The sequence below is a fragment of the Candida theae genome (genome assembly GCF_024610275.1).
Source record: "Candida theae strain CBS 12239 chromosome Unknown scaffold1, whole genome shotgun sequence".
Taxonomy (NCBI): domain Eukaryota; kingdom Fungi; phylum Ascomycota; class Pichiomycetes; order Serinales; family Debaryomycetaceae; genus Lodderomyces; species Lodderomyces theae.
This window is the reverse complement of record NW_026261439.1, coordinates 70276-94930: the sequence shown is the minus strand read 5'-3', so window position 1 is coordinate 94930 and position 24655 is coordinate 70276. Positions and strand designations below refer to the sequence as shown.

The window sequence follows — 24655 nt, the reverse complement described above, 5'->3', positions numbered from 1 at the left end:
GCGGCCATATGTAGATGTTATATTCTTATTTTTGTAACATTTCATGGTAAACAAAAGGTGGTGGCAATCTGCTCAACCTTCAAGAAAAAAGGAATCTTTATCATCAAGATTCGTCTATTTACCCCCAACCTCTCGCCCCTTTCACTGTCTATGTAATTATTGTTTATTTACAAGTGTTTCTTCCTTTACACACTCAATCCCCATATGGCTAACCAGAAATCTTTTAATACATTATGAGCCATTCTTTGACCTCTAGTGAGCATCAACTTATTGACAAATTGGCGTTTCGCATCATGATCCAACTTGTCTTTTCCCAAGGAGGCGTTGTCAACGACGTATAAAAGCCATTTCTTGACCTCCAATGGGTATTTGTTAATGAGGTACCTGAATAAAGGATAATAATAATCCAATGAAGACCTTGGAGATGCAACGAAGGCAGTTAGCAACTGGTTAGTGAGTTGGAAACCTAGGCAGGTACCATTTTGTTCTGTGGTCATCCAATGTCTTACAACTTCCTGATCTTGCTGGACTCCTTTCTTTGTTGTGATTAGCGCATTCCAAAACTTGACCGTTGATCGAACAATGGGGACTTCGTGCTTGGCAAAAGCACCTAACGCAAAGGGGAATGTAAACTCTGCCAAAATTGGGGTATACAAGATCAATGCCGGTTTGGTGTCAACAATGGCTGCAAATACATCCAATGTCGACTTTATCAAATCCTCATCTGCTTCAATTACAGATCGAATATCCACAAAAGCCTTGAATAACAAGGTCTCAAACTGGGCTTGATCGATCTCTCTTGCATGAGTCAACACCACACTTGTAATCAATTGATGAAGATAGTCAATTGAGCGTGAAGTTGAAACTTGCAATTTGGCAAGAATGTACTGAAAAATCAACTCCAAATCAAATGTAAATGGTCCAAGAATAGGCTCATTGAATCCACTTTTGATAATGCTACAGCATTTCTCAGTTACCACAGTCTTTTCCGCTAGCAACGGAGAGTCAAGGGAGAATGCTCTCAAATTTTGCAAAATCGAATCTCTAATATGCAAGGGATCCGCGCTCCAATATGCCTTGGTTTGTTGAAGTTGATCATCAGTAAAGTATTCTTCAATCTCCTCAGGGCAGGCACACGCTTTCCCAATTTCATCAATGCAAGCCACTAAACTGACTGCGTAATCTCCCATTGATTCATCATCAATCCTTGCCCGTTGTTGGTCAATTACTTGTAATATTGCAAGTATTTTATCACCCAAGTCCGATGCAATTTTTCTTGACCGGACTATTGAAATGTATGAATTCGTTATCCTCTCTCGTATGACATTATCAATGGCGGGGTTTTGCAACATCTCAACTAATACCAACTCTAATTGCGGCAAGAATGGAATAAGATTTTCCTCGGCATCTTGACAAACACGGTAGACGGTGCGAGACGCTATAAGCGGCAAGTTACCGGTTTTTCTAGTTGTGATTACCCTAAACAAAAAGTCAAAACTTGGTGCTAGATATTGACTTCCTGCTTTGGACTTGTAAAAAAATGGCAACACTGAGATGAAATTCAATAAGCTTGTGGTGATGAACTCGGAATCAAGATGGCTCTCCACCAACCCAATTATATTTTTTTCGAACAATTTGGTAATTTCATGTATTAATGGATGCGTATTGGAGTTTTCATCAGCATCAGCCTCATCATCAAAGAACTGAACATCAACAGTGATCTTGTGTAGTAGGTACAAGGCAGCTTCGCTTTGAGCCATACTGGTTCCAACAGTATCGCATAAAGTTGCGTAGATGGGAACACCCAAGACTGAGTAAAACACAATGAACAAATCTGCAACCAAAACCCTATAACGAGAAAACTCTTGAGATACAGCATCGGTAGATTTCTGAATTTTTTGGAAATAAGAAACAGCCACTTCCATCAAAATCTCGTTGCTCTTTTTTTTGTTCTCAGCCACAAGAGTTGGGAAAGCCTCCTTTAACACGTCGGCATCGTCGATTAGAGTGTTGGAAAACTCGTCCCAAAAAGATATCAATTGAAAGCTGATGTTTTCTTCAACAATTGGCTGACCAGGTGCATTGGTCAAAGCGATTACCGTTTGTATGATCCTTGCAGTATCTGGGTGCAAAATATTTCGTGTAAGTTGAATGATGTTCAACTCAAGGTAGTTAATGACCAAATTGATGTAATTATCAACCTCCAAGCGGTACGTCTCCATCAAATCTTTATCTGCAAAAATTGTATTTAGCATTTGCATTCCAAACTTTTCACTGCCAAAAAAGATATCCATCAAGGTAGCTTTAAATGGATTCAATGCTCTTGCAATGTGATCTACAAATTCTGCCAATACCGAGAATGTTTTGTTGTATAGCTCCATTTTGTCAATATCAAAGTCCGCATCCAATTGCTTTAGGATGAGGGTTAGGAACGGATCCAAGTCGTCAGCATACCTCACTTCTGAGCGAGCCTCTGCGGTTGATGCGTAAACAACCCACGAATTTAAACACTCAAGTAGAAGAAGTACAAATTCTTCCGGTAATTGGGAATATTGTTGCTGCAAGTACTCAAGAACAGTCTGTAAATGTTTAAAAATTGTCTTATAAATCGCTGACTGTAATTCCGGAACCGAGGATGGAATCTTGACCACCTCTTCCACAATGGTCGATAAAAGATATAAAAGGAGCTCCAACTGTTTTGAATCTTGCAAATTGGTTACATATTCAGCAACTGAACTGGCTCCTGGTAGCAATGCTTTGATATACACCAACACGGGATCAAAATGTTGAAAGTTTTGTATATATATCAACGACAAACAGCTCAATAACTTCCTGATAATAAATAAGTTTGCGTTATAGTTTTCATTGGATAGCTTTTCAATGACTAATACAATTTGTTGAAAAGTTGTTTCATAATTTTTACAACCGAACGTGTTGAGATAAACAGTAATGGTTAGTGCACCAAAGTACTTTACGGTACTGTGGGGATGCTGTAGTAGCTCTAGCCCTAGCTCGTCACCATGTTCACTTTTCTGGTATGTTTGTAATTTGTCTTGAAGGTGATGTATTTGATCAGCATCTTGAGTAGTGTAAAGAAGCTCTATGTCCTGAAAAAAATAAATGGTTAGTTCATCTGTATAGAGTTGCGAGGTTGTCATTTACTCACCTTGACGAAATCATTCAAGTCCAATTGACTCGTCATGTGTTATGTAGCTTTGTTCAACTATTGAATTGATTTCTTGTCTGGTTGCCAAAAATACTGATGGAAGAAATTATTTTGATGAGGGAAAAAGATTGAATCCTTGACTTCCGTATTGGGAAAGTAGCGGAAATCCTCTCTGTGCAGTGCTCACAGTGTGATTACGTAAGAGGGAGAAAAAAAAAAAACGCCATCGATCTATGAGGCTCTGCATTTTCGCTAAATTTTACCTCTTGAAAGATTGTTTTTTTCAATTTTTTTTTTAGGTGTCTATGCGCTCGTCATCTTTATCTTGAACATCAGTTGTTTTTTATTTTTTACCATGAGTATGACGTGTACTGCATATAGATCTATTGCAATCAGACAGACAAAAATAAAAAAAAAAATAAAATTAAAAGACAAAGAGAATGGCACAATGCAAAGAACACCAGCAAAAAAATTGCACAACTGCTTTGGACGTATTTCTCTTACATTTACTTCATCTTCTAGCAACAAGTTGATCTTATACTAGATAACCTGAGATGTCGAGAGTAGCTAGAGCTCATTGTGCGAACTGTACATGTTCACCAGGCTTATTATCAAGGACCAATAAAAAGTCCGTGTCGTTTGCCAAAAGAATCAATCTCAATAGACTCAACAGCGGTGGCAGCGTTAAAGATGGCCAATCTCAATCGAGAAAAGGTTCTGTTTTCACTTTAGACCCAACCTTATGTTTACCTGAAACTAAGGAGGTGAACACCACCCAACGATTGGAGAGATTAAGACAAGAAATGAAGAAACGAGACTTGGGTGTTTACATCGTTCCCAGTGAAGACCAACATCAGTCTGAATACACTTCTGCTTACGACCAAAAGAGGAGCTTTATCAGTGGGTTCAGTGGAAGTGCTGGTGTTGCCATTGTCACCAGAGATTTGAATAGTGTCGGTGGAGACGACTTTACCCAAGGTAGTGCTGCATTATCAACCGATGGTCGTTATTTCACACAAGCACTTGACGAATTGGACTTTAATTGGATTTTGTTGAAACAGGGGGCCAAAGGTGAACCTACTTGGGAAGAGTGGACCGCACAACAAGCCGCCCAGTTGAGCTTGGATAGTGGATCCAAGGTGAAAATTGGAGTTGATCCAAAATTATGGAGTTACAAGCAATACCAGAAATTCAAAACCGATGTCGAAAAACAGTTGACAAAGACGCCAAAGGCACAAATTGAAATCACTCCTGTGGCTGACAATTTGATAAATAAGATTTGGGAAGACTTCGAACCTTTGCCTCCATCAACTCTTGGTGAAATAAAACATTTGGACTTGAGTTTTACTGGTAAAGAAGCAGGTGAAAAAATAAAGCAAATCAGAGATGAAGTTTTCAAAGATGACGTTGAAGGGATGGTCATTACTGCTTTGGATGAAATTGCTTGGTTGTTGAATTTGCGTGGTCTGGATATCGAATATAACCCTGTTTTTTACAGTTTTGTTATTCTTACAAAGTCCCAACTAAAATTGTTTGTTGGCGAGAATAGACTTTCTTCACAAATTATTGAAGACTTGGAGAAAATCGGTGTCACTATTCATGCATACGACAAGTTCTATTCATCGTTGAGTTCCCTTTCAAAGGAAATTGCCGTTGACGACAAGAAAATTTTTGTACCGAATAATGCCAATTGGGAAGTGGTGAGAAGCTTGCAGTGCTCATTCAAGGAAGGATTATCGGCCGTTGAGTTGCAAAAGTCTATCAAAAACGAGACAGAATTGAAAGGAGCCGAAATTGCTCATTTGAAAGATGGTAGGGCCTTGATCAAGTTTTTCGCATGGTTGGAAAATGAGCTTTCGAAAAAGGGAGAGATGATTGATGAAGTTGAGGCTGATGAGAAGTTGACGGAGTTTAGGCTGCAAGAGGACAACTTTGTTGGGTTGTCGTTTGACACTATTAGTGCAACTGGAGGTAATGGTGCTGTGATACATTACAAGCCTACAAAGGGAGCATGCTCAGTCATCAATCCAGAAAAGATTTATCTCAATGACTCAGGTTCTCAATTTTTGGAAGGAACTACCGATACCACCAGAACCGTTCATTTCGGCACTCCAAGCAGAGAAGAGATTAGAAATTACACACTAGTGTTGAAGGGTAATATCGCATTATCTACATTGAAATTCCCTGAAGGAACAACAGGTAATCTTATTGACTCCATCGCAAGACAATTTCTTTGGCAGTATGGGTTGGATTATGGACATGGAACATCACACGGAATTGGTGCTTACTTGAATGTGCACGAGGGGCCAATTGGAATTGGTCCTCGTCCGAATGCTGCTGCTCATCCATTGCAACTGGGTAATTTGATTTCGAACGAACCTGGATTCTATAAGGAAGGCGATTACGGAATTAGAATTGAGAATGTCATGTACATCAAGCCAAGTCAGTACAGTTTTGCAGGGAAGAAATTCTTGGAGTTTGAAACGGTCACAAAAGTTCCTTTTTGCAGGAAATTGATTGATGCATGCATGTTGACTGAAAAGGAACTTAGATGGGTTAACAAATATCATGCAAGCATTTGGAGAGAATTGAATGGCAGTCTTGACAAGAACAGTCTTACTTACAAGTGGTTAAAGAGGGAAACTGAGCCTATTGCTTCATGATTGAGCGGAGAAGAAGAGGCTCAAGAATCTTACACCTTTATGTACAATGATTTCAATGCTTACTTTCTATGAACAAACGATATGCTTAATCACTCTTCGAAAAGTATCTGTATCTCCTCAATTCTCCTTCTCCTTCTTTCCTCTTCCTCAACACCAACAGCCTCACCAATTTGCTTCTTTCGTTCCTGAATCTTGAGCATTTTCGTCTCAATGCTATTCTCCATTATGAATCGAACAACTTTAACAGTCTCATTCTGACCAATTCGATGAATTCTGTCAATCGCCTGATCTTCAATACTGGGGCTCCACCAGGGATCCATCATGAATGCTCTTGATGCCGTTGTCAAATTCAAACCAACACCACCAGCTTTCAAACTCAACAATAAAATGGCAATTTTCCCATTCGTCAAGGGGCAATTAAACTGATTGAGCAACTTGCCTCGATCATTCATATTCAACCTTCCATCAAATTTGTAAACGATGAAATCATCACTGGCTAACTTCAACTCCACTTCCAATATATCCAAGTACGAAGCAAATTGGGAAAACACAATCACTTTCAGATTCGGCTCATTGGTTTGAATCTGCTTCAAGTGTTTGATAAGAGCTTGGATTTTGGAGCTTGTTCGATTGGGATCGTGTAAATAGATTTGAAAATCGTAATCGTGTTGATGATCTCGATTTTGCGTATGGAAGCGAATTTCATTACTTGTGGTTTTCTGATTTCGAATTCGAAACAACTTGTACTTGGATATGGGTTCTCGACAATTGGGACATAATTTGTCACGTTTCAAATCCAGTTGGAAATCCAAATGTTCCAAAATGCACGAGTAGCAGAATGTGTGTCCGCATGGCGTGATTGTGAGCTCATTGGTTGGAATTGGTGATGTTGTGCATATTGAACACTCATTTTCCGGTGTAACGCAATCATACAACTTGTAGATGGTTTGCTTCACTTCGGTATCATTGGCGAATTTGCCAGTTTGATCCTTGATTGACTTGAGAAATGTTTTCATCTCTTCATCGACTTCTAAATCGATGACATCATCATCCATTTCATGAGCACCTCCAATTAGATCCACATGACAGCAAACTTGCCTCAATCGTAAAATATGGGTCAAGATTTGGGTATATTGCCGCATCAATTGTCCCGTCTTGACCCCTTCGGCAAAAGATTCAAATGCCCTTGACTTAAACCAATTGTAAAGTTTTGCTTCTTGATCATTAAATCTGATTTCTTCAATCACAACCTCCTTCTCGGGAAGCTCCACCAATGGTTTGCCATTTTTCTTTTGATTTTTGGTTCTTCGCAAAAAGATTGGTTCCAAAATAGACTTGATGACATCCAACGTTTGCGATATCTTCTTTTGTTCAAAGGGCAACGTTACAAATGTTTTCCAGTAGGAAAAATTGTTCCATGGATCCAACTCCAAAAATTTGGTCAACGAATACAAGTCATCCAATCGGTTCACAATTGGAGTACCAGTAAGAACCCATTTCCGATTCAGCAGTAGCTCATAAACAGATTTTGCCGTCTTGGTGTTCCTATTACGGATATTGTGTCCTTCATCAAGAATAATTCGAAAAAATTTCACCGAGTAAAGCCCTAATTTCGGAAGTTCTCCTTTCGAATTCCGGTTTTTGGAGATTCTCGTATACTCATTCAAAACAGTTCCATAAGTGGTGATGACAACTATGGGGATTTTGGAATTTGGCTTCAAATGGCAAAGAGACAAGGACAAGTCATTTTCAGTCTCGTCTCCATAATATAATCGACAAATATGTGCATCATTGTTGTTTGCCTTTTCAAACTCTTCCTTCCATTGTGTAAGCAAGGACATGGGCATCACAATCAAGGTTGTTTTTGACGCGTAACGGTTCTCCACATCATGCGCCTTATCGTAAGGCACGGAGTTTATCAACGCCAATGTCGCGATGGTCTTACCCAACCCCATTTCATCGGCAAGGATGCCTCCTTGTAAACTTGTTTTGATTATAGGCTTTTCCAATGACAACTCACCGTTATACAAGTTAGCATAAAAGTAATTGTCTTGAGTCTGTGAGTGGGCTTGTGTAGAATTATTGCCACTTTGCGACAAACTGCCATCATTAGGCCACCTATATTTTCTCCAAAGAGGATTCATTGTACCTGCATCTTCTATATTTTTCCTTGTTTCCAGAGGCAACATATCTTGCCCCAAACACAGTTGCAAGACATCGACTTCTTTCTCTCTCGCTAACATCCAAGAAAGTCCATGTTTTTGATACTCTCTTAATGACAAACTGAAGTTTTCCTTAGGTGGCTCCGTAGTTTCAGGTAAACTCTCCAATAACTTTGATTGATTATTTGCTTGATAAAATTGTCTCAACTGATCAAGGTTCACTCCGTCAGCAACCTCTTCAACCTCAGAACCAGTGATTTCAACCGACTGGGCAGAGGAAGTGACATCATCTTCTCTATTATCGTTGTTCAACTTTAGCGGCTTTAGCTTCAACCTCTCAAACAAACTCGATACACCCGCCTGTCGTAATCTCATTGATGCTTCCCCTTCGCTTTCTGTTGCGAAATTGAAGTTTGGCCCTCTTTTCGAACTAGGATGCTCCATTGCTAAATCAATGTTTTTCACAAACCCTGTGCTTTTCAAGTAAATCGTGACTTGAATAAAGAATGAATCTCCCGTAGATAACCGACGCTTTGTTGTTTCCAATACAGTGACATCGAAATCAGCAATATTCTGATCAATCAAGGGACTGAAAATCCTGGTTAAATCCTCCGGGAGCCTTCCGATCTCTCTGTCATTGAGACACAATCGTATGATGGAACTCTTTTGAGCTGTTGAAGTTCGAGGAACTAATCTTTTCACCACAAGCACATCTTGGTACTTGAGGGGCTTCATTGTGGGTCTTGTTGCCCAAGCTTGAACTTCCAAAGTGCCAATATATTTACGCCACGAGTCAGATTCCATTTCAACACCACCATCTTCTTGTTCAGGATGTTGCCTCTTGCGCAATTGTCCAAACTCAAGATCATCGCCAATGTCTATGCGTTTCAATGGTGAGGATGGGCTTGTTAATGAGCTGTTTGGTCGCAGTTGTCGTTGAGATAGTATGGATGCTGCATTAGTAGTTGGTGATGAAGATACTGAATGTTGCAGACGCGTTGTGTTTGTTTGCGGTAGCTCATCGATATCGGGAGGATTTGTAAAGAGTTCGTGAGTGGCGTGCTTGACACTGTTGGGATGTATGGAGTACTTATCATATAGGTAATTTAGTATCACGGGCGATATTTCACCCACTATGGCTTGTAAATCGCTTGCAAATTTCTCAAATGATATCGTGGAGTTGACCAGTTGTTGCGATTGTACTGGTGTCGTCTTCTTTTCGTCTTCGTCCTCGTCTTGTACAAATAGGCCCTCTTCATTTGAAACTGCTTCCGTTTTCACTTCCTGGTTCTTTTCCTCCTTTGGTAGAAAGAACCTTTTCTTTGTAATCTGCATTTAAGATGGAAATCCACTTAAAGGAGCTGAACAATAAGTCTCTGCATTGCGAAAAAACGAGCCAAAAAGAAGAAGAAGAAAAAAAAAAAGGCTGTTTGATCTGGTGTTGCAAATAAAAGACGCGACTACAAAACATCACAATCATCATAGAGGGGGATAAGAAGTAAGAAGCTTTCAACGTCCAACTTCATCTAAATACTCCTTTCAATCTATGGCGCTGACCAAGAATCAACAAGTTAGTCACAGTACAGTTTTTCGAAACAGGAAGGTATAACCCTTGATAACCTGATCCACAAGAAGTAACTGATTGCAGGTGATGCATCACGACAATGTGACAAAGATGAAATCTGTCTGTATAATTGAGTGCCACTTTGCTCTGATGGTGGAGTTCAATGAACAGGGTATCTTTATCAGATTAGCGGCAATAGCCGACTAATGCCGAATTGAACACTTCAACACCGTGGTCGCTATTTCCAAGAGTTTCACAGCACCAAGATAGGCACCTTGACGATCAAACTTCTCTGGTTTTAAGTCACTCGGTTAAATCCTATACAACTTTCCTAGTAAGCTGTGAGTAGAAAGAAACAAAAAAAAAAAAATGGTGGCCCATTGACTCATGAAGTTGAAGAAAACAAAAAACAAAAAAGGAAAGGGTTTTGTATATCGTTCCTGTTCCGGCATTAAGCGCTTATTTTTCTTTTTTTTTTTCTCTTTTTTTAAGTTTTGTTCACAGTGCGGTGGGGTTTGACGAAAAAGAAGAGGAATAAATTGACTCCGAAAACGAAAAAGTTAGTCATCAAAGATCACTTTATCTTTCTTCCTCACTGATACCACCAACACTCTTTCTGGTTGATAGTTTTCACTCCCGTTAATATATTCCTACCACATTCTCGACTACAACTCACCACACTGAATATGACCAAAGACAGCACTCAAAACGCAAAGGACTTGTACCATTTGTTATCTCCAGAAGCTAAATCGAGACAAAACTCACCGTTGAAAGATGCCTTCAAGTACTTTAAATTACCAAACATGACATTCTTGGGTGGAGGATTACCCTTATCTGACTATTTCCCATTCGACAGAGTTAGTGCCGACATCCCAACTCCATCTTTCCCCAATGGTATTGGAGCTCCATTGACTAATGAAAGTAAAACCACTATCGAAGTGTTTAAGAAGGCTGACAAGAACCAACCAAACGAGATTGAATTGGCAAGATCTTTGCAATATGGTTATACCGAAGGTCAACCGGAATTGACTGCCTTTTTGAAAGAGCACACGGAAATGATCCACAAGATTCCATACAAGGATTGGGATTTGGTTGCATCTGTTGGGAACACCGAGTCTTGGGATTCTACCTTGAGAACTTTCTGTACCAGAGGTGATTCGATTTTGGTTGAGGAATACTCCTTTTCTTCGGCTTTGGAGACTGCCAATGGCCAAGGTATCAATACCGTTCCTGTGCCAATGGATGACTATGGTATCATCCCCAGCGGATTGGACAGCTTGTTGGCTCATTGGGTTGGTAACAAGCCAAAATTGTTGTACACCATTTCCACTGGCCAAAACCCAACTGGATCATCATTGAGTGCCGAAAGAAGAAGACAAATTTACGAAATTGCTTGCAAGTACGACCTCATTATTGTTGAGGATGAACCTTATTACTTTTTGCAAATGGAGACTTACACCAAGGACAAAAAGGCAAGAGAAGGCAAAACTGTTCACGAACATAAGGAGTTTATCGAAGCCTTGGTGCCATCATTCATTTCATTGGACACTGAAGGTAGAGTCATCAGATTGGATTCATTTTCCAAAGTGTTGGCGCCAGGTTTGAGATTGGGATGGATTGTTGGCCAAGCAAAGTTGTTGGAAAGATTTGTAAGATTACATGAAGTTTCCATCCAATGTCCTTCAGGTTTAACTCAATCCATGACAAATGCATTATTGCAAAGTTGGGGACAAAAGGGATACTTGGACTGGTTGATTGGTTTAAGAGCTGAATATACTCACAAGAGAGATGTTGCTATTGACGCATTGGAAGAGTATTGTCCAAAAGAAGTTACCTCTTATGTTCCACCAGTGGCTGGTATGTTTTTCACTGTAAACATTGACGCTTCAAAGCATCCCAAGTTCCATGAATTGGGAGAAGATCCATTGAAAATTGAAAATTTGATTTATGAGCAGAGCATAAAACAAGGCACATTGATGATTCCTGGTTCGTGGTTCAAATCTCAAGGTCAATCAACTCCTCCACAAAAGAATTTGCCACAAAATCCTGCTGCAAAAACCCACATTTTCTTTAGGGGCACTTATGCAGCTGTTCCATTGGATCAATTGGTTTTTGGATTGCAAAAATTCAGTAAGGCAGTTAAGATTGAGTTTGGTTTGGAATAGAGGTTACATAGTGTAGTTTAAGGCATCAGCATCATAAAGAGAAGTTACATACTTTCAAGTTAATTGTGTCGCGAAATAGATGCTGTAGAAAAATCCATTGCATAAAAACAAACAAACAACTACAAAAAATCCTATACGCTCTGTCTTCATTATTATGCAAATACTAAAGATCCCATGGCTAGGGCATAAAGGTATGTCTTTACGCAGTAAAACTTTGCTGGACTTCATACTAACTTTGAAATAGCTGAAAACAAAAAAGTAGAATGTTATACAGTCACCATAAATGCACAAGGAACAAGGCTAGCTTCAGGTGGTCTTGACGGGTGTATCAAAATCTGGGATACCAATACAATCAATCTGTTTTTCAATATACTGGATAAACCATACAACAAGAATAAGCGGCTTCAGTCAAGCGCATCAAATCGAACAACAGCTGCTTCCTCCAGCGTGGATGTCGAATTCACTCCCGATTTGCCCGATAAATCCCTACGTCGAGCCCTTTGTTCCATGTCGAGACACAATGGTGCTGTCACATCTTTAAAGTTTAGTCCCGATGGAAGATGGCTAGCTAGTGGGTCTGATGATAAAATCGTTTTGATTTGGGAGAAGGATAATTCGCAAATCGCCAATTCATTTGGGGCTGAACAAGCAGATTTAGAGCATTGGACGGTGAGGAAAAGACTTGTGGCTCATGACAATGATATTCAAGATATATGTTGGTCCCCCGATGGCAATCTACTAGTTACTGTTGGATTAGACAGATCGATTATTATATGGAACGCATTAACTTTTGAAAAAATTAAGCGGTACGATATACATCAGTCAATGGTGAAGGGAATTGTTTTTGACCCGGCTAACAAGTTCTTTGCCACTGCTTCGGATGATAGGACTGTTCGAGTATTTCGATATTACAAGAAAATGAATGAGTATAATAGTTATGAATTCCAAATGGAGCATGTTGTGGTTGACCCATTGAGGAAGTCACCCTTGACGTCATATTTCAGAAGAATGAGTTGGTCACCAGATGGACAACATCTTGCTGTGCCCAATGCTACTAATGGTCCCGTACCATCAGTGGCAATTGTAAATAGAGGGAACTGGGGCTCCGATGTCTCATTGATTGGACATGAAGCACCAGTTGAAGTGTGTTCGTTTTCCCCCAGGCTATTTCAAATTGATACCGATTTGGATAATGATGAGCTCAAGTTTCAAACTGTATTGGCTACTGGAGGGCAAGACCGTACGTTAGCCGTATGGTCGACATCCAATTCCAAACCTATTGTTGTATGTCAAGATATTGTTGACAATTCCATTACTGATATTTGCTGGGCTCCAGATGGAGAGACGCTATATTTCAGCTGTTTGGATGGATCAGTTTGCTGTGTTCATTTCACTAATGGAGAGTTGGGTCAAGTAGTTAGCGAGGAGTTGATTGATCAACAACTAAACCGGTATGGTGCCGATCGAGAATCTACAATTTTGCCTGAAAGTGTGGAACAACTACGGTTGGAGGAAAATGCAACCGAGGCTAGAGCCATTGCCATACGGAAGATGATGCCTTTGGAAACGGTTAAGGAAAAAGTCAGTGACAACACCGAAGCATCAAAAATAAAGCCATTTGACAAGGAGAAACTATCAGCGCCATTGACACCTGCATTAAAAATTGATGCGTCGCGGTTGCGTAAGCAGACTGTGTCAGTGACTAAATCGGGTAAAAAGAGAGTGGCCCCTTTGCTTGTGTCGTCGGCTTCCTCTTCCTCTTCTTTTTCTTCATCGTTGGGTCCATCGTCGTCTAACATTGCCTCAGCCAAGACTATGGCACAACCTGAAACTAAAAAGAGAAAATTGCAGGTGAATGCAAAACTATCACAACTGAACTACGTACTTCCTCGCCGAGGTTTGCAAACTTCGGTTGCTGGTTTCAAGGAACGCGATTCACCGTCTACAACCAATACGGAGCAAGATGAAGACAATGATAATTTAGATATTGGCGGCGGAGTCAATACATTAGAGGAAGAAATCAACACTTCACAACTTTCTGAATCGGCATTGAAACGACACAAGAATCGTCAAAAGCGTAAATTATTGGAAACGAAATACCCTCATTCTTTCAAACAGATCTCCCATCTTCCGGAAACTTTATTTGCCAATACTGCGTTTCAAAATACTCAGATCAACAAGATTTACAAAGCTTATGCCAACAACAATAAAGATATCCTGGCGGACTTGTCTAGGGGCGCAGCCATTGATTTTGATGAGGATTTGATGTTCTCCGTAGTTGTGAGCAAGACAAGGCATCAACAAAAGGGTAATGCCATCTTGAATGAACTGGAAGTGAAGAATGTGGTAACAACTACTGTTGAAGTGCGTAATGGGAAACCATGGCATGAAAATGCCGCCCAGAATGATCGCGATTTCGATGACCCCACCAAGGTGATTGTGTATAATGATCATGATGGTGAGGATAGGTGTTTTACTTTGTTTTTCCCATTTAGAATCCAGCTGGTACTTCCTATACTCAACGATGATGATGGTCAATTGACATACTTTGTCTTGTGTTCATTTAATGGAAGTTTGCAAATCGTGTCCGCCAAGACCGGCAGATATATCTTACCCACTATCGAGCTACTTGATAATGTTGTATCAATGAAATATTCGAATGACAGGTTGCTTGTGATGACGAGTTCGGGCCTTTTTTATGGATGGAATTTGAAAACTTTGACAGTTTATATGAATAAAGTGTCTGTTGCCACAGTGCTCAACTCGTTTGATGTTGGTGGTCGCAAATATGTAGGTATGCCTAGTGTCAGGGCGTTGGAAATGAATCATAATGATGGGACGCCGTATATCTTGATGGATTTTAGTAATGATGTGTTTGGGTATTCATTAGACTTGGATTGTTGGATCAAGGTGATAGATTCATGGTATTTCAATGTGGGGACGCAAGATGTAAAGGGGAACTTGATGGCGAGAAGGATGTATTTCGGACTGAAATTCCAATTTGATCAGAGTGCATTGATGGGTAGTACTCAGACATATAAATTTGATGATGCTGCGTCTGGTGTTTTGAAGGACACTATGGTGCGTAGAAGCAAAGAGATGATATCAATGATCAAGTAGATAGTGAGGACACGTCTACACACTTTATAGATTATGTAACAATGTGTATCACTCAATTGGCTTGAACCTCCTCAATTTTCGTCTTGTCCTTCACCCTTGATTGGCTTTTCAGGTTTAGCAACTTTATTCTGGAATGGGAAGCTAACGACAAAGAATATCTCGCTTAAGACATAGTTTACGGCAAACATCCAACACGTCAATCCAATGGCACCAGTTTGAGAAAAGGGTAAAGCCAACCACCATTCAAGATAATGTGGTAAAATACCAGCACGTATGTAAAACAACTGTGTTTTTCTAAACAAAAACCTCATAACCCAAATTGGTAGTACTGTACTTATCCAAATCAAGGAATTGGTCAAAGAGTTGACCCTGGCCTTTTCAGAACCCAAGCTCTCATTCAATTCTTGTAATTCCACTTTCAACTTATCCAATTTACGATTCAACTTTGTCCACCTGGCATACTCGTCCTGGGCACTAATTAATCTTTGCTCGTGAGTCAATGTTCGTATTTCGTGTTGTTTTGCAGCGTATTGTTTGATTGACTTTGATTGGGCTAGCAACGGTGATGATGAGTAGATGTTCCATACTAGGGATTGGATTGTGGGTTTGCTTATTACTGAAATAAGTTTCTGTAATAGGAGTAGTGTGAATGTTGTTATTATGATTGTGTATGGACTCAAGTCGAAGGACGCCATGATGAGCTGGACACAGAATAAAGGAGTTCAGGATTGGGTTGGTCGGCTTCTTTCGTCCTTTTTTTTTTTTTCTCTTTTTGCACATCTGTTTTGGCAATCAAGTCAATGTCGCAAGAAGTAAACTTGTAACCGCAGAGTTCTACGACACTTGATAATAAATAGGAAAGTATACTACACACTCGAGATATGTTTCTATTCAATTGTACGAAAGAGTTTTCTACGTTATACTAGACATCTCAGTTAAAATCATTATTGCACAGACTACGGCATAGTACTCTGGCAAGTCAATCTCTTTTGTAGAGTGTGTATAAAGCCTCGAGCTTGAAATTACCATAGAAAAATTTTCTCAAAGTAATGGAGACAGAGAGAGAGAGAGAGACAGAGAGAGAGAAAGAAAAGAGAAAAAAGAAAGGAGAGATATCATCAAAGTCACAGCATTAGCAGACGACAGAATCATCAACAAATTCTTGTTGCAACAGACCACCAGTCTTATATATATAGCGCATCTAGTCATTTGGGTGTCATATTCATCTCCGTTTCAACTGTTCCCTACTCCAGTATATCACACACGTCAGGAAACTTTTAATTGACTTGGAATTTGCACAATTCCAAGTTATCACACACAAACAGTGTACTCACTCATCCTTTGAATTTTTTTTTTGAAAGACGAAGAGGAACGCCCACCAAAATCTTCAGCCACACATACCTAGTCTCTGAGCAGCCCGCAACACCCTGAATTACCATCCCCCCTCATTCTTAACATTGTCAACTACTCAACCATCTTAATCAAATGCCCAGCGACATCGAAGACGATTACATATCTTGGATCCAACAATTTTGCGAGGTTTTCGGCCACGACTACTTTGTACAAGTATCACAGGATTTCATTGAGGACGACTTTAATCTAACTGGTTTGTCTCTGCAAGTACCCTTTTATAGAGAAGCATTATACACGATATTAGACTATCAGGTGGAGACAGCTGAAGACCATACCAACACTAACAATAACAATACTAGTAGCATAAGTACAAGTACGAATAACATCAACAACAATAGCAATAGCAACACTTCACGAGGGGCGAACAATACAGGGACTGGAAACAACAACAACAGTAACAACAGTAACAAGAAGTCGTCCAATAATGCGCCTGAATTACCTAATAAAGCACTTTTAGCCCACCTGGCAGAACTATTATACGGACTAATCCACGCGAGATACATTGTATCCAAACCAGGGCTAACGGCAATGGCATCCAAATTTGAAAAGAATGATTTTGGTTCATGCCCAAGATACTTTTGTGACGGGATGCATTTGATACCCGTGGGGTCAACTGATGTACCAGGTCAAGAAACTGTACGATTGTATTGCCCCTGTTGTAATGACATCTACATACCTTCAAGCTCAAGATACCTCAACATTGATGGGGCGTATTTCGGAACCACGTTTCCTGGATTGTTGGTGAAGATGTTTCCTGAAATTGAGAATCAATGTCGGATAAGAATAAATAAATTTAGTGCGAATGAGTTTGGGTTGAAGTTGTTTGGATTCAAGATTAACGAGTTGAGTTCAACCGGTCCCAGAATGAAGTGGTTGAGGCAACATCCCAAATCTGCTGAAGATAAACAGGAATATGAATATTGTGAATATAGTGTGCCAAAATTGAAATTTGACGATGAGGAAGATGACGGAGAAGGAGAAGGAGAAGACGATGCTAGCATGGGTGAAGAAGAGGAAGTGGAAGATGAAGACGACGATGATAAAACTATGGCCAGCGAGTAGAGATGAGAAGACAAGACATGAAGTACCTCGCCTATTATGAAGTCTATGTTTATGTACAATGGAAATAGTTTATACTGTCTGTACAAAATTTAGAAGTTTGTAAACTTGCCTTTTTCAATGAGTCAAATGCACTGGTTTCCCCGGTTCCCAGTCCTTGATACCATTTTGTATATTTACCCAATACTTCAACTTTATAGCATCTGTAATCAACTCATCCCAATTTATCGGATCTTTCCTCAACTCCAGTTCAATCTTGTCCTCAGCTTGCTTGATCCGTTCGTTATTTTCATCTTCCAACTCATCCAATTCCTGTTCCTTTTCGGCAAACTCCAACTGCTCATGCGCCTCCATGACTTGCAACAACATCGACTTGTACGCCATTGCGTTTGAATCGTTGGCATTTTGAAATTTAGCAATCATGGATTTAGACACTGCATCATCAGTTATATCGACCCCATGGAGCAATTTGATCAAATGAGCCAAGCGTAAATACGGATTGCGCAAATGAGTGAATGCTTGGTTGATATTCAGGGATGCTATCGTATCGGATGACACATCGGGGTGATTTGAGCTTTGTAAAGTACGATACTCTTTACGGAGTTGTTTTTCATTGATGAAGAATGGGTCTTTGGGTGGACCGCCATGGGGAAAATTGTGTGGGAATAATTTGAAAAATGAGGGCGTTGTTGTCTCGGAAGAAAGCCATCTTCTTGTTGGAGTCAGCAAAGTGGGGCTAAGTAGGAGACCGAGTCTTCTAGGTAGCATTCTGATATGAAGGTGTAGTGAACAGAAAGAAGAGAAAGTTGTTGTATACAGCAGCAAAATGGAATTTTGAATCAGGTGGAAATTTTAACTTTTGAATGTCGCGAAATAGTTCACACTGTTCCAACAGAGAAAAATAAGATTACAAAGCACCGCTTCCGGGAGAGATGATCTTGCCTTTTTAGATATACGATTGCCATCACACGCATGTTCAAGAAAAGGGTGCTCAAAGATCCTACCAGTAGCTCTAAGAGAAAGACAACTGATTTGGGAAATGATGACCAGGTAGATTCTCTTCCAAAAGAGAAGCTTGGCATCTACAAACGATCAAAATTGACATACCCCACCACAAGCACGTCATCGTCCTCAAAGACACCCGTCCTCGCATCAACGACAGCATCGCTGCTACTAAAGAACTCAAAAAATGATGAGAAACAAGAGCCTTTCCAGCAACCTGTGACAAAACCATCAACCATAAAGCCTGTGCCTGAGAGTATCAATATTACAACATTTATGGACTTCCAGCCTGACGTATGCAAAGATTTCCAGCAAACAGGGTACTGCGGATACGGCGACACATGCAAATTTCTTCACGTACGAGATGAATCTAGGCAAAAGAAACCAATAAGGAAAGATTGGGAAGACATTGTCGTGAACGGTAAGCAAGGAAAGAAAGATCGGCAGATGAACGATACCACCACCACCACAGCCACGCCGTTCAAATGCATACTATGTAAGAAAGACTACCAGAGTCCAATCAAGACTCAATGTGGCCATTTATTTTGCCAATCTTGCTTTTTGAATCGTTATAAAGTACAAAAAAAATCTGGTTGTGCTATATGCAACAAAGATGTTGAGGGTGTGATGATCCCAGTGTCCAAAGAGGAGTTGAATGTGTTGATTGGCTCAACATAATACATGTGAGCAACTTCGATTGGCTTGTTTTGACTACAAGCTCGTCTTTTTGGTCTGTTTTATCGTTTTGCGAGCCCGAGACTTGAATTTACGCTTCTCGTGTACAGTCGTTGGGAATAGTACTAGACCCATGAGCTTGCTTTTTGATTGCATGCTCCTCGCGTAGTTCAATAACACATGGTCGTCCAGAACAGAAAGCCACCATTTTTCAACAGTATTTCGCCGGGGCCAGACTTGAAAGTAATTCATGAGACTACATTTGAGCTGAATAGCGAGAGGTTGCTTTTGAGGCCACATCATTTTGGGAATTTCCGGAACGTCCAATTTGCCAAAAACTCAAGTCAAGCTGGGTCAAGCGTTTCATTTGGTATAATAATAGGGCAAGTTGACTTATTTGAGTGTTTTGTGCAAACATATGCAAACTAAAGAAGCGCACATTATGTAAACCAAAAAACATTGGTTATCCATTTGATGGGGAAATCGTTGGGAAGGGTGTTGTCAATGCTATGATTAGTTAAGGTGTTGTTCAGGTCTGTTGTGTTCGATGTAATCTTAACACATAGTGAAATTGGGCATAAATGAAATTTTGATCCACACTCTAACATGCGTTCAACAAACCGTCTGTATTGCTTGATTGTCACGATCACCTCAATTAACCCGATTTGAGTTCACAAAGAATAGGCCTGTCTGAATGTTCTAGACCAAGTATGTGCATTGGTTTTTAGTAGCGAATAGCAGAACATCTCTATATGTTCATGGTCGAAAAACATATGCTTGCAAGGTTTAAGTTTTATAATTCATAGCAATGTACACTCCTATTGAAAGATTATTGCTCTCCTCTCCTCTCACGCCTTCGTTGACGACATCTACTCTGCAAACACACATCAACTTCGAAAGACAAATGCCTGTTGCACAAAATCGAACTTGAATAAAGGGTTTCCTTTTTTTTTTTTGCAGCATAACAATCAAACAGAAGGATCAGTAATGGTATACCTATATATATATATATCAACAAGAAACGAAATAGAATATCTAAATTCATAGTTTCTCTTCTTCTTCTTCTTCTTCATATCGTTATGCAAAACTCGCCTTTTTCTACATTGACGTTAGAAATGGATAACAGCTTCTACTTCAAAGTATGGATAAAACCCTTGTCATTGGGACAAGAATGAAATATGCAGTTTGTATGTCATGCATTTTAACTGTTTTTGCCGTTATTGGTCTTATGAATGCAGAATCAGTTCTCAATAGGGTGGCCCAGTTCTTGGTTATGATCCTTCAAAATAAATTTGCATCATACCCTGATTACAACGCCATCGAATCAGCTCCTTACGATGATACAATAACTTACACGATGGAACAGCAACAACAAATTTTTGATTTCGACTGCTTTTGGCCAGCCACATCCGCACGTTTTGCAAAATTCCAAGTTGTTCTTTGTATTTACTTTTGGTTATTTTTTGCCATTATTGGTCCGGTAATATCTTGGGAGATATTGTATCACGTTATTTGGAAGAACATTTTCATTGAAGTATTTCAATGAAGGGTCGCATGATTGGTAGTTTAGTGAAGTTTAATCATGATTCTTTTTCTGTATGTCCATTTTCAGTCAAGTGTCAAAGGTAGAATGCCTACAAGTCGCTGTCCTAGTGGAAATTCAAGTGGCCAATGATCTGAATCTGAAGTAGTTCTCATTTAACGAGTGTCAAGCACTGTTGCCGCAAAAAGCTTCATTGTATTTGTTCTCAAATGTAATCAAGTATTTTCTCATTCAGCATTTTGGTTTAAATTGCAACCCAAATCACTATTCGTTTCAAGCACTAAGCAGTATAGTGTGCCAGCCATGAGTTTACATCTGTTCTTCCTTCAAACTTTTTTTGTTACCTGCTTCGGCAACAAATTTTAAATTTAAGCCGATCAGAAAATGAATAAGAGCCGTCAATTATAGTGCGAATGAGCAGCAACCATGACTCGAAAAACCCGTTTATTTACTGCGCAAACCTGCTTTTCTTACAAATTTCTGACACATACATACAACGTATTACATATACGTCTTTGCGACTGCATTTCACCAAATCCAGGTTCAACTACGTCTCCTACATCATATAAATCTTCTCAATTTGCACCAATATGTCACAAATCCAACAGCAATTGGAAGGCATCCCGGGGTACGACATCGTTATGGATAAGTTTAACGAGTATGCCGAAGACCATTGGAACAACACCGACCCATACACCGATAAAGAGACTGGCAAAAAGTTGAAACTACCCCCGGACATCACTACAAAACAGGAGCAGAAAGCATGGGCCAAGATCCAGGCCATGGCTTGGACGCATGATAAATGTCTATGTGGATCATGTGGCGTAGGCATGGACTGCGGATTGGGATTAGTTCCATTTACCGTGTTTTTCTTCCCCGTGTTGGGTCCATTGGTGATGTATATGATTCACATGAGATTGATTTCGTTGGCAAATGAGCGATTCCATCTACCCAATAAACTAATGGCGCAAATGCAAGGAAATATTGGAGTCGACTTGTTGATTACGTTTCCTCCCGTGATTGGCGGCTTTTTTGGATGGTTGCATCAATGCTCGACCCGGAATGCAGGGATGATTTATTGCTGTGTTGTCAAGATGGCAAAAGAGAGGCAGGCTCAGGGGGCAGTGAAGTATACCGGGAGTGGAGTTAATGCTGGAAATTACGGCGGTAGTGAGTCTCATTTCGGTCAAACAGTGAATCAGGAACCACTTCTGCTGCTGCAACAACAACAACAACAACAACAACAACAACAACAACTGAGGAGTGTGCTGTATGGTGTTCCACAGCAACAACCACAACCTGCTTATACACAACGGTCAGCGCGAAGCAAAAAGAATGTACAGAACTCCATCGAGGTGGGTCAGCAACAGCAGTCAGGGTTCATATAGTGGAGTAGAAAGCGGAACGGGACTTAGTGGTGGTGGTTCGTTTGTAGATATTTATATCGTATTTGCAAAAAGTTTTATACTGCGCTGGGAGAGTGAAGGTGGTGTCTACTTTCGAGACTAGTTTGTATATAAGGTAGCTGAGTCCAAGGTAACTTTTGGCAGAAAAGATGGATACACATTTACATTGCGTCTTCCCTTTACTTGTTGTCTTTTTTAGAACGGCTGAAGCGAAGTGGGGGCAGAGAACAGCTAAAGCGCAGTTAAAGCGCGTGTGAAAGAAAAAAGAAAGAAAGAAAAAAGAAAAAAGAAAAAAGAGAAGGAAAGATTCAATCAGTCCAACAAATAACCCAACAATAAGGGCAGTTTCCTTTATTACAACTACTGGTTCAACAGAAGAGAGACAATGTTTGAACGTCCCGAAGGAATTGAGAATTGTCGAATTTGGGTTGATGGATGCTTCGACTTTGCCCATCATGGTATGTTTGCGAAAGCTTTACAACTCATTCACTCACCCACATAAAAGTCCACTAATACTAACTCACTATTTCCCGCTCCATCCTTGAATTTTAGGACACGCAGGAGCAATGTTACAAGCACGGCAGCTAGGTAAGGAGCTCTACGCTGGTGTGCATTCCGACGAAGAAATCTTGCGCAACAAAGGACCGTGTGTTATGAAACTTGATGAACGAATGACTGCAGTCGAGGCATGCAAATGGTGCACAAGGGCCATTCCTGGTGCTCCATATGTGACTGATCCGAAAGTGATGAAAGAGTATGGATGCCAATACGTTGTTCATGGAGATGACATCACTACTGATGCCAATGGGGAGGATTCTTATCAAGTTGTTAAAGATTTGGGGTTGTTTGTTGTTGTGAAACGTACTCCTAATATCAGTACTACTGATTTGGTGGGGCGGATGTTGTTGATGTCAAAGACCCATCATTATCAAGATTTGAATTTGGAGAAGAATTGGCAAAAGTTGATCAATGAGGGTGATAATTTGGATAGGTTTACTAGGTATGCCACTGATGAGACTGGGTTACAACCAGGATCAGTGGTGTATTTGAACACCCCTGATGAGTTGAAGACTATTGTGGAACCAAAGAGGAAGAAGGATGGCGAGAAGAGCAAGTATGTTTATATCGATGGAGGGTTTGATTTGTTCCATCCTGGTCATATTGAAGTATTGAAATTGGTTCATGACAAAGCCCAACATTTGGGGGCAAAAGTTATTGTTGGTATTCATGATGATATTACAGTTAACAAATACAAGGGGTTGAACTACCCCATTATGAATATTTTTGAAAGATCGTTGTGTGTGTTACAATGCAGGTACGTTGATGGAATAGTGCTCAATGCGCCATATGTGCCAACAGTTGAGTTTCTTTCTAGAATCGGTGATGTGGTCAAAGTGTACCATGGACCTACTGAAGTTGATGAATCAGTGTATGATGAAGTTCGTGACAAAGAAAAGACGGAGGGAGACGGGTTGTTTGAAGCTTTGCCTAAGCACAAGTATGATCATATGAGTACAGAGTTTATTGTTGAACGAGTATTGCAAAATAAGGCAATGTATGTTGAACGACAAAAGAAGAAAGGGTGGAAAGCTGAAATTGAAAAAGTATTGGAAGCCAATGAACGAAACAAGGGGAAGGAAAAAATGGACAATTGAGAGACAATTTTGCACTTTTCTACAGTTTTATAGTTAGTTAGCTTATTTGCATCATCACTTTAGTTGTATATGTTTGAACTTTATACAAGTTTAGCTAATCAAGTCACATTCATGAAACATCGTCATCAATCTTTATCATCAAACATCGTTTATCTTCAATTGTAAGAAACACATTCAAAGAAAATACAGCATAATATAAAAAGACTGTCTTTTTCAAGCAAACTTTGCATCAATTGAATTATTCAAATTCATCAACTTCAATTCATTAACATCGTGATTGGAATTTCTTCTTGTGCTCTTCTTGTTAAACAAGGTGAATTCAGATTCATCACCATTTTGACCCCAATTGTTTTTGCCAGCTCCATTCTTCTTGATCTTGGTTGGATCAGTGTTGACGTATCCGTTATGAGTAAACCATTTTGGTTCTTGTGGACGCTTTTCGTGAATTGTCCATTTCTTTGTTTTTGACATTATAAGGGGAGGGAGATAAGAAGAAAGTTTGTGGTTGTTACTGAGTAGTAATAGTAGTATTCAATTGCAAGTGTGAAAAGTGTTGTAAGTAAAAGTAAGTGGTGAAAGAAAGTAAGAAATGAAAGAAATGAAAGAAATGAAAAGGGGAATTTTGTTGAGTATTTATATATATATATATAGAGAGAGAGAGAGAGAATAATAAACCAAAGTGTATATTGTTATACAATGTTTGTTCCAATATTAGTAAAATGTAAAAAAGTATATTAAGAAAACAAAATAATAAATTTAAAAAGTGTGGAGTAAAAAATGTGCTTTGGCTATTTATTTAATTACGTCACAAGACTTTAATAACTCACCCCACCCTACTATGTTGGCAATTGTAATTACTATTTTTGTCCCTTCTTTCTACTTCTAACCAGTATACATGGACTCATATCGTTGTGTGTCTCCACATCAGCGCATTTTTTGTTGGAGATCAGGTGGTGGTGAAAGAAAAAAGAAAGAAAGAAAGCTGCAGTACAGTATACACAGTAAATTACTTCCGTTGCAATTTTGTGTATTGCGTCGAAAAAAAAATAAATAAAAAAAATA

The 24655-nt window shown here is 39.7% G+C and overlaps 13 protein-coding genes across 13 annotated transcripts; 8 read left to right on the top strand and 5 right to left on the bottom strand. All coding sequences in view use genetic code 12, as the record gives it.

Moving 5' to 3' along the window:
* Window positions 1–185: 185 nt before the first annotated feature.
* PDR6 (Pdr6p) lies at window positions 186–3202 on the bottom strand (the record flags this gene model as incomplete). The annotated part of the gene is made up of 2 exons (XM_051752568.1): window positions 186–3100; window positions 3163–3202. 2 exons carry the CDS (start codon window positions 3200–3202, stop codon window positions 186–188), a joined length of 2955 nt encoding a protein of 984 aa, XP_051608185.1.
* A 518-nt stretch (window positions 3203–3720) lies between these two features.
* On the top strand, window positions 3721–5829 carry KGF57_003175 (aminopeptidase P; the record flags this gene model as incomplete). Its single annotated transcript, XM_051752567.1, has 1 exon — window positions 3721–5829. The coding sequence occupies one exon, from the start codon at window positions 3721–3723 to the stop codon at window positions 5827–5829; it is 2109 nt and encodes a 702-aa protein (XP_051608184.1).
* Window positions 5830–5918: 89 nt separating this feature from the next.
* KGF57_003174 (DNA helicase) lies at window positions 5919–9326 on the bottom strand (the record flags this gene model as incomplete). Its single annotated transcript, XM_051752566.1, has 1 exon — window positions 5919–9326. The coding sequence occupies one exon, from the start codon at window positions 9324–9326 to the stop codon at window positions 5919–5921; it is 3408 nt and encodes a 1135-aa protein (XP_051608183.1).
* A 915-nt stretch (window positions 9327–10241) lies between these two features.
* ARO8 (bifunctional 2-aminoadipate transaminase/aromatic-amino-acid:2-oxoglutarate transaminase) lies at window positions 10242–11720 on the top strand (the record flags this gene model as incomplete). The annotated part of the gene is made up of 1 exon (XM_051752565.1): window positions 10242–11720. The coding sequence occupies one exon, from the start codon at window positions 10242–10244 to the stop codon at window positions 11718–11720; it is 1479 nt and encodes a 492-aa protein (XP_051608182.1).
* Window positions 11721–11874: 154 nt separating this feature from the next.
* On the top strand, window positions 11875–14840 carry HIR1 (Hir1p; the record flags this gene model as incomplete). Its single annotated transcript, XM_051752564.1, has 2 exons — window positions 11875–11911; window positions 11965–14840. 2 exons carry the CDS (start codon window positions 11875–11877, stop codon window positions 14838–14840), a joined length of 2913 nt encoding a protein of 970 aa, XP_051608181.1.
* Window positions 14841–14911: 71 nt separating this feature from the next.
* KGF57_003171 (GET complex subunit) lies at window positions 14912–15535 on the bottom strand (the record flags this gene model as incomplete). The annotated part of the gene is made up of 1 exon (XM_051752563.1): window positions 14912–15535. The coding sequence occupies one exon, from the start codon at window positions 15533–15535 to the stop codon at window positions 14912–14914; it is 624 nt and encodes a 207-aa protein (XP_051608180.1).
* Window positions 15536–16325: 790 nt separating this feature from the next.
* CKB1 (casein kinase 2 regulatory subunit) lies at window positions 16326–17315 on the top strand (the record flags this gene model as incomplete). Its single annotated transcript, XM_051752562.1, has 1 exon — window positions 16326–17315. The coding sequence occupies one exon, from the start codon at window positions 16326–16328 to the stop codon at window positions 17313–17315; it is 990 nt and encodes a 329-aa protein (XP_051608179.1).
* Window positions 17316–17429: 114 nt separating this feature from the next.
* KGF57_003169 (J-type chaperone) lies at window positions 17430–18080 on the bottom strand (the record flags this gene model as incomplete). Its single annotated transcript, XM_051752561.1, has 1 exon — window positions 17430–18080. The coding sequence occupies one exon, from the start codon at window positions 18078–18080 to the stop codon at window positions 17430–17432; it is 651 nt and encodes a 216-aa protein (XP_051608178.1).
* A 204-nt stretch (window positions 18081–18284) lies between these two features.
* KGF57_003168 (U2-type spliceosomal complex subunit) lies at window positions 18285–18992 on the top strand (the record flags this gene model as incomplete). The annotated part of the gene is made up of 1 exon (XM_051752560.1): window positions 18285–18992. One exon carries the CDS (start codon window positions 18285–18287, stop codon window positions 18990–18992), a length of 708 nt encoding a protein of 235 aa, XP_051608177.1.
* Window positions 18993–20130: 1138 nt separating this feature from the next.
* KGF57_003167 (uncharacterized protein) lies at window positions 20131–20535 on the top strand (the record flags this gene model as incomplete). Its single annotated transcript, XM_051752558.1, has 1 exon — window positions 20131–20535. One exon carries the CDS (start codon window positions 20131–20133, stop codon window positions 20533–20535), a length of 405 nt encoding a protein of 134 aa, XP_051608176.1.
* Window positions 20536–21122: 587 nt separating this feature from the next.
* KGF57_003166 (uncharacterized protein) lies at window positions 21123–21920 on the top strand (the record flags this gene model as incomplete). Its single annotated transcript, XM_051752557.1, has 1 exon — window positions 21123–21920. One exon carries the CDS (start codon window positions 21123–21125, stop codon window positions 21918–21920), a length of 798 nt encoding a protein of 265 aa, XP_051608175.1.
* Window positions 21921–22323: 403 nt separating this feature from the next.
* MUQ1 (ethanolamine-phosphate cytidylyltransferase) lies at window positions 22324–23593 on the top strand (the record flags this gene model as incomplete). The annotated part of the gene is made up of 2 exons (XM_051752556.1): window positions 22324–22396; window positions 22491–23593. 2 exons carry the CDS (start codon window positions 22324–22326, stop codon window positions 23591–23593), a joined length of 1176 nt encoding a protein of 391 aa, XP_051608174.1.
* A 213-nt stretch (window positions 23594–23806) lies between these two features.
* STF2 (Stf2p) lies at window positions 23807–24064 on the bottom strand (the record flags this gene model as incomplete). Its single annotated transcript, XM_051752555.1, has 1 exon — window positions 23807–24064. One exon carries the CDS (start codon window positions 24062–24064, stop codon window positions 23807–23809), a length of 258 nt encoding a protein of 85 aa, XP_051608173.1.
* Between the last annotated feature and the right edge of the window lie 591 nt (window positions 24065–24655).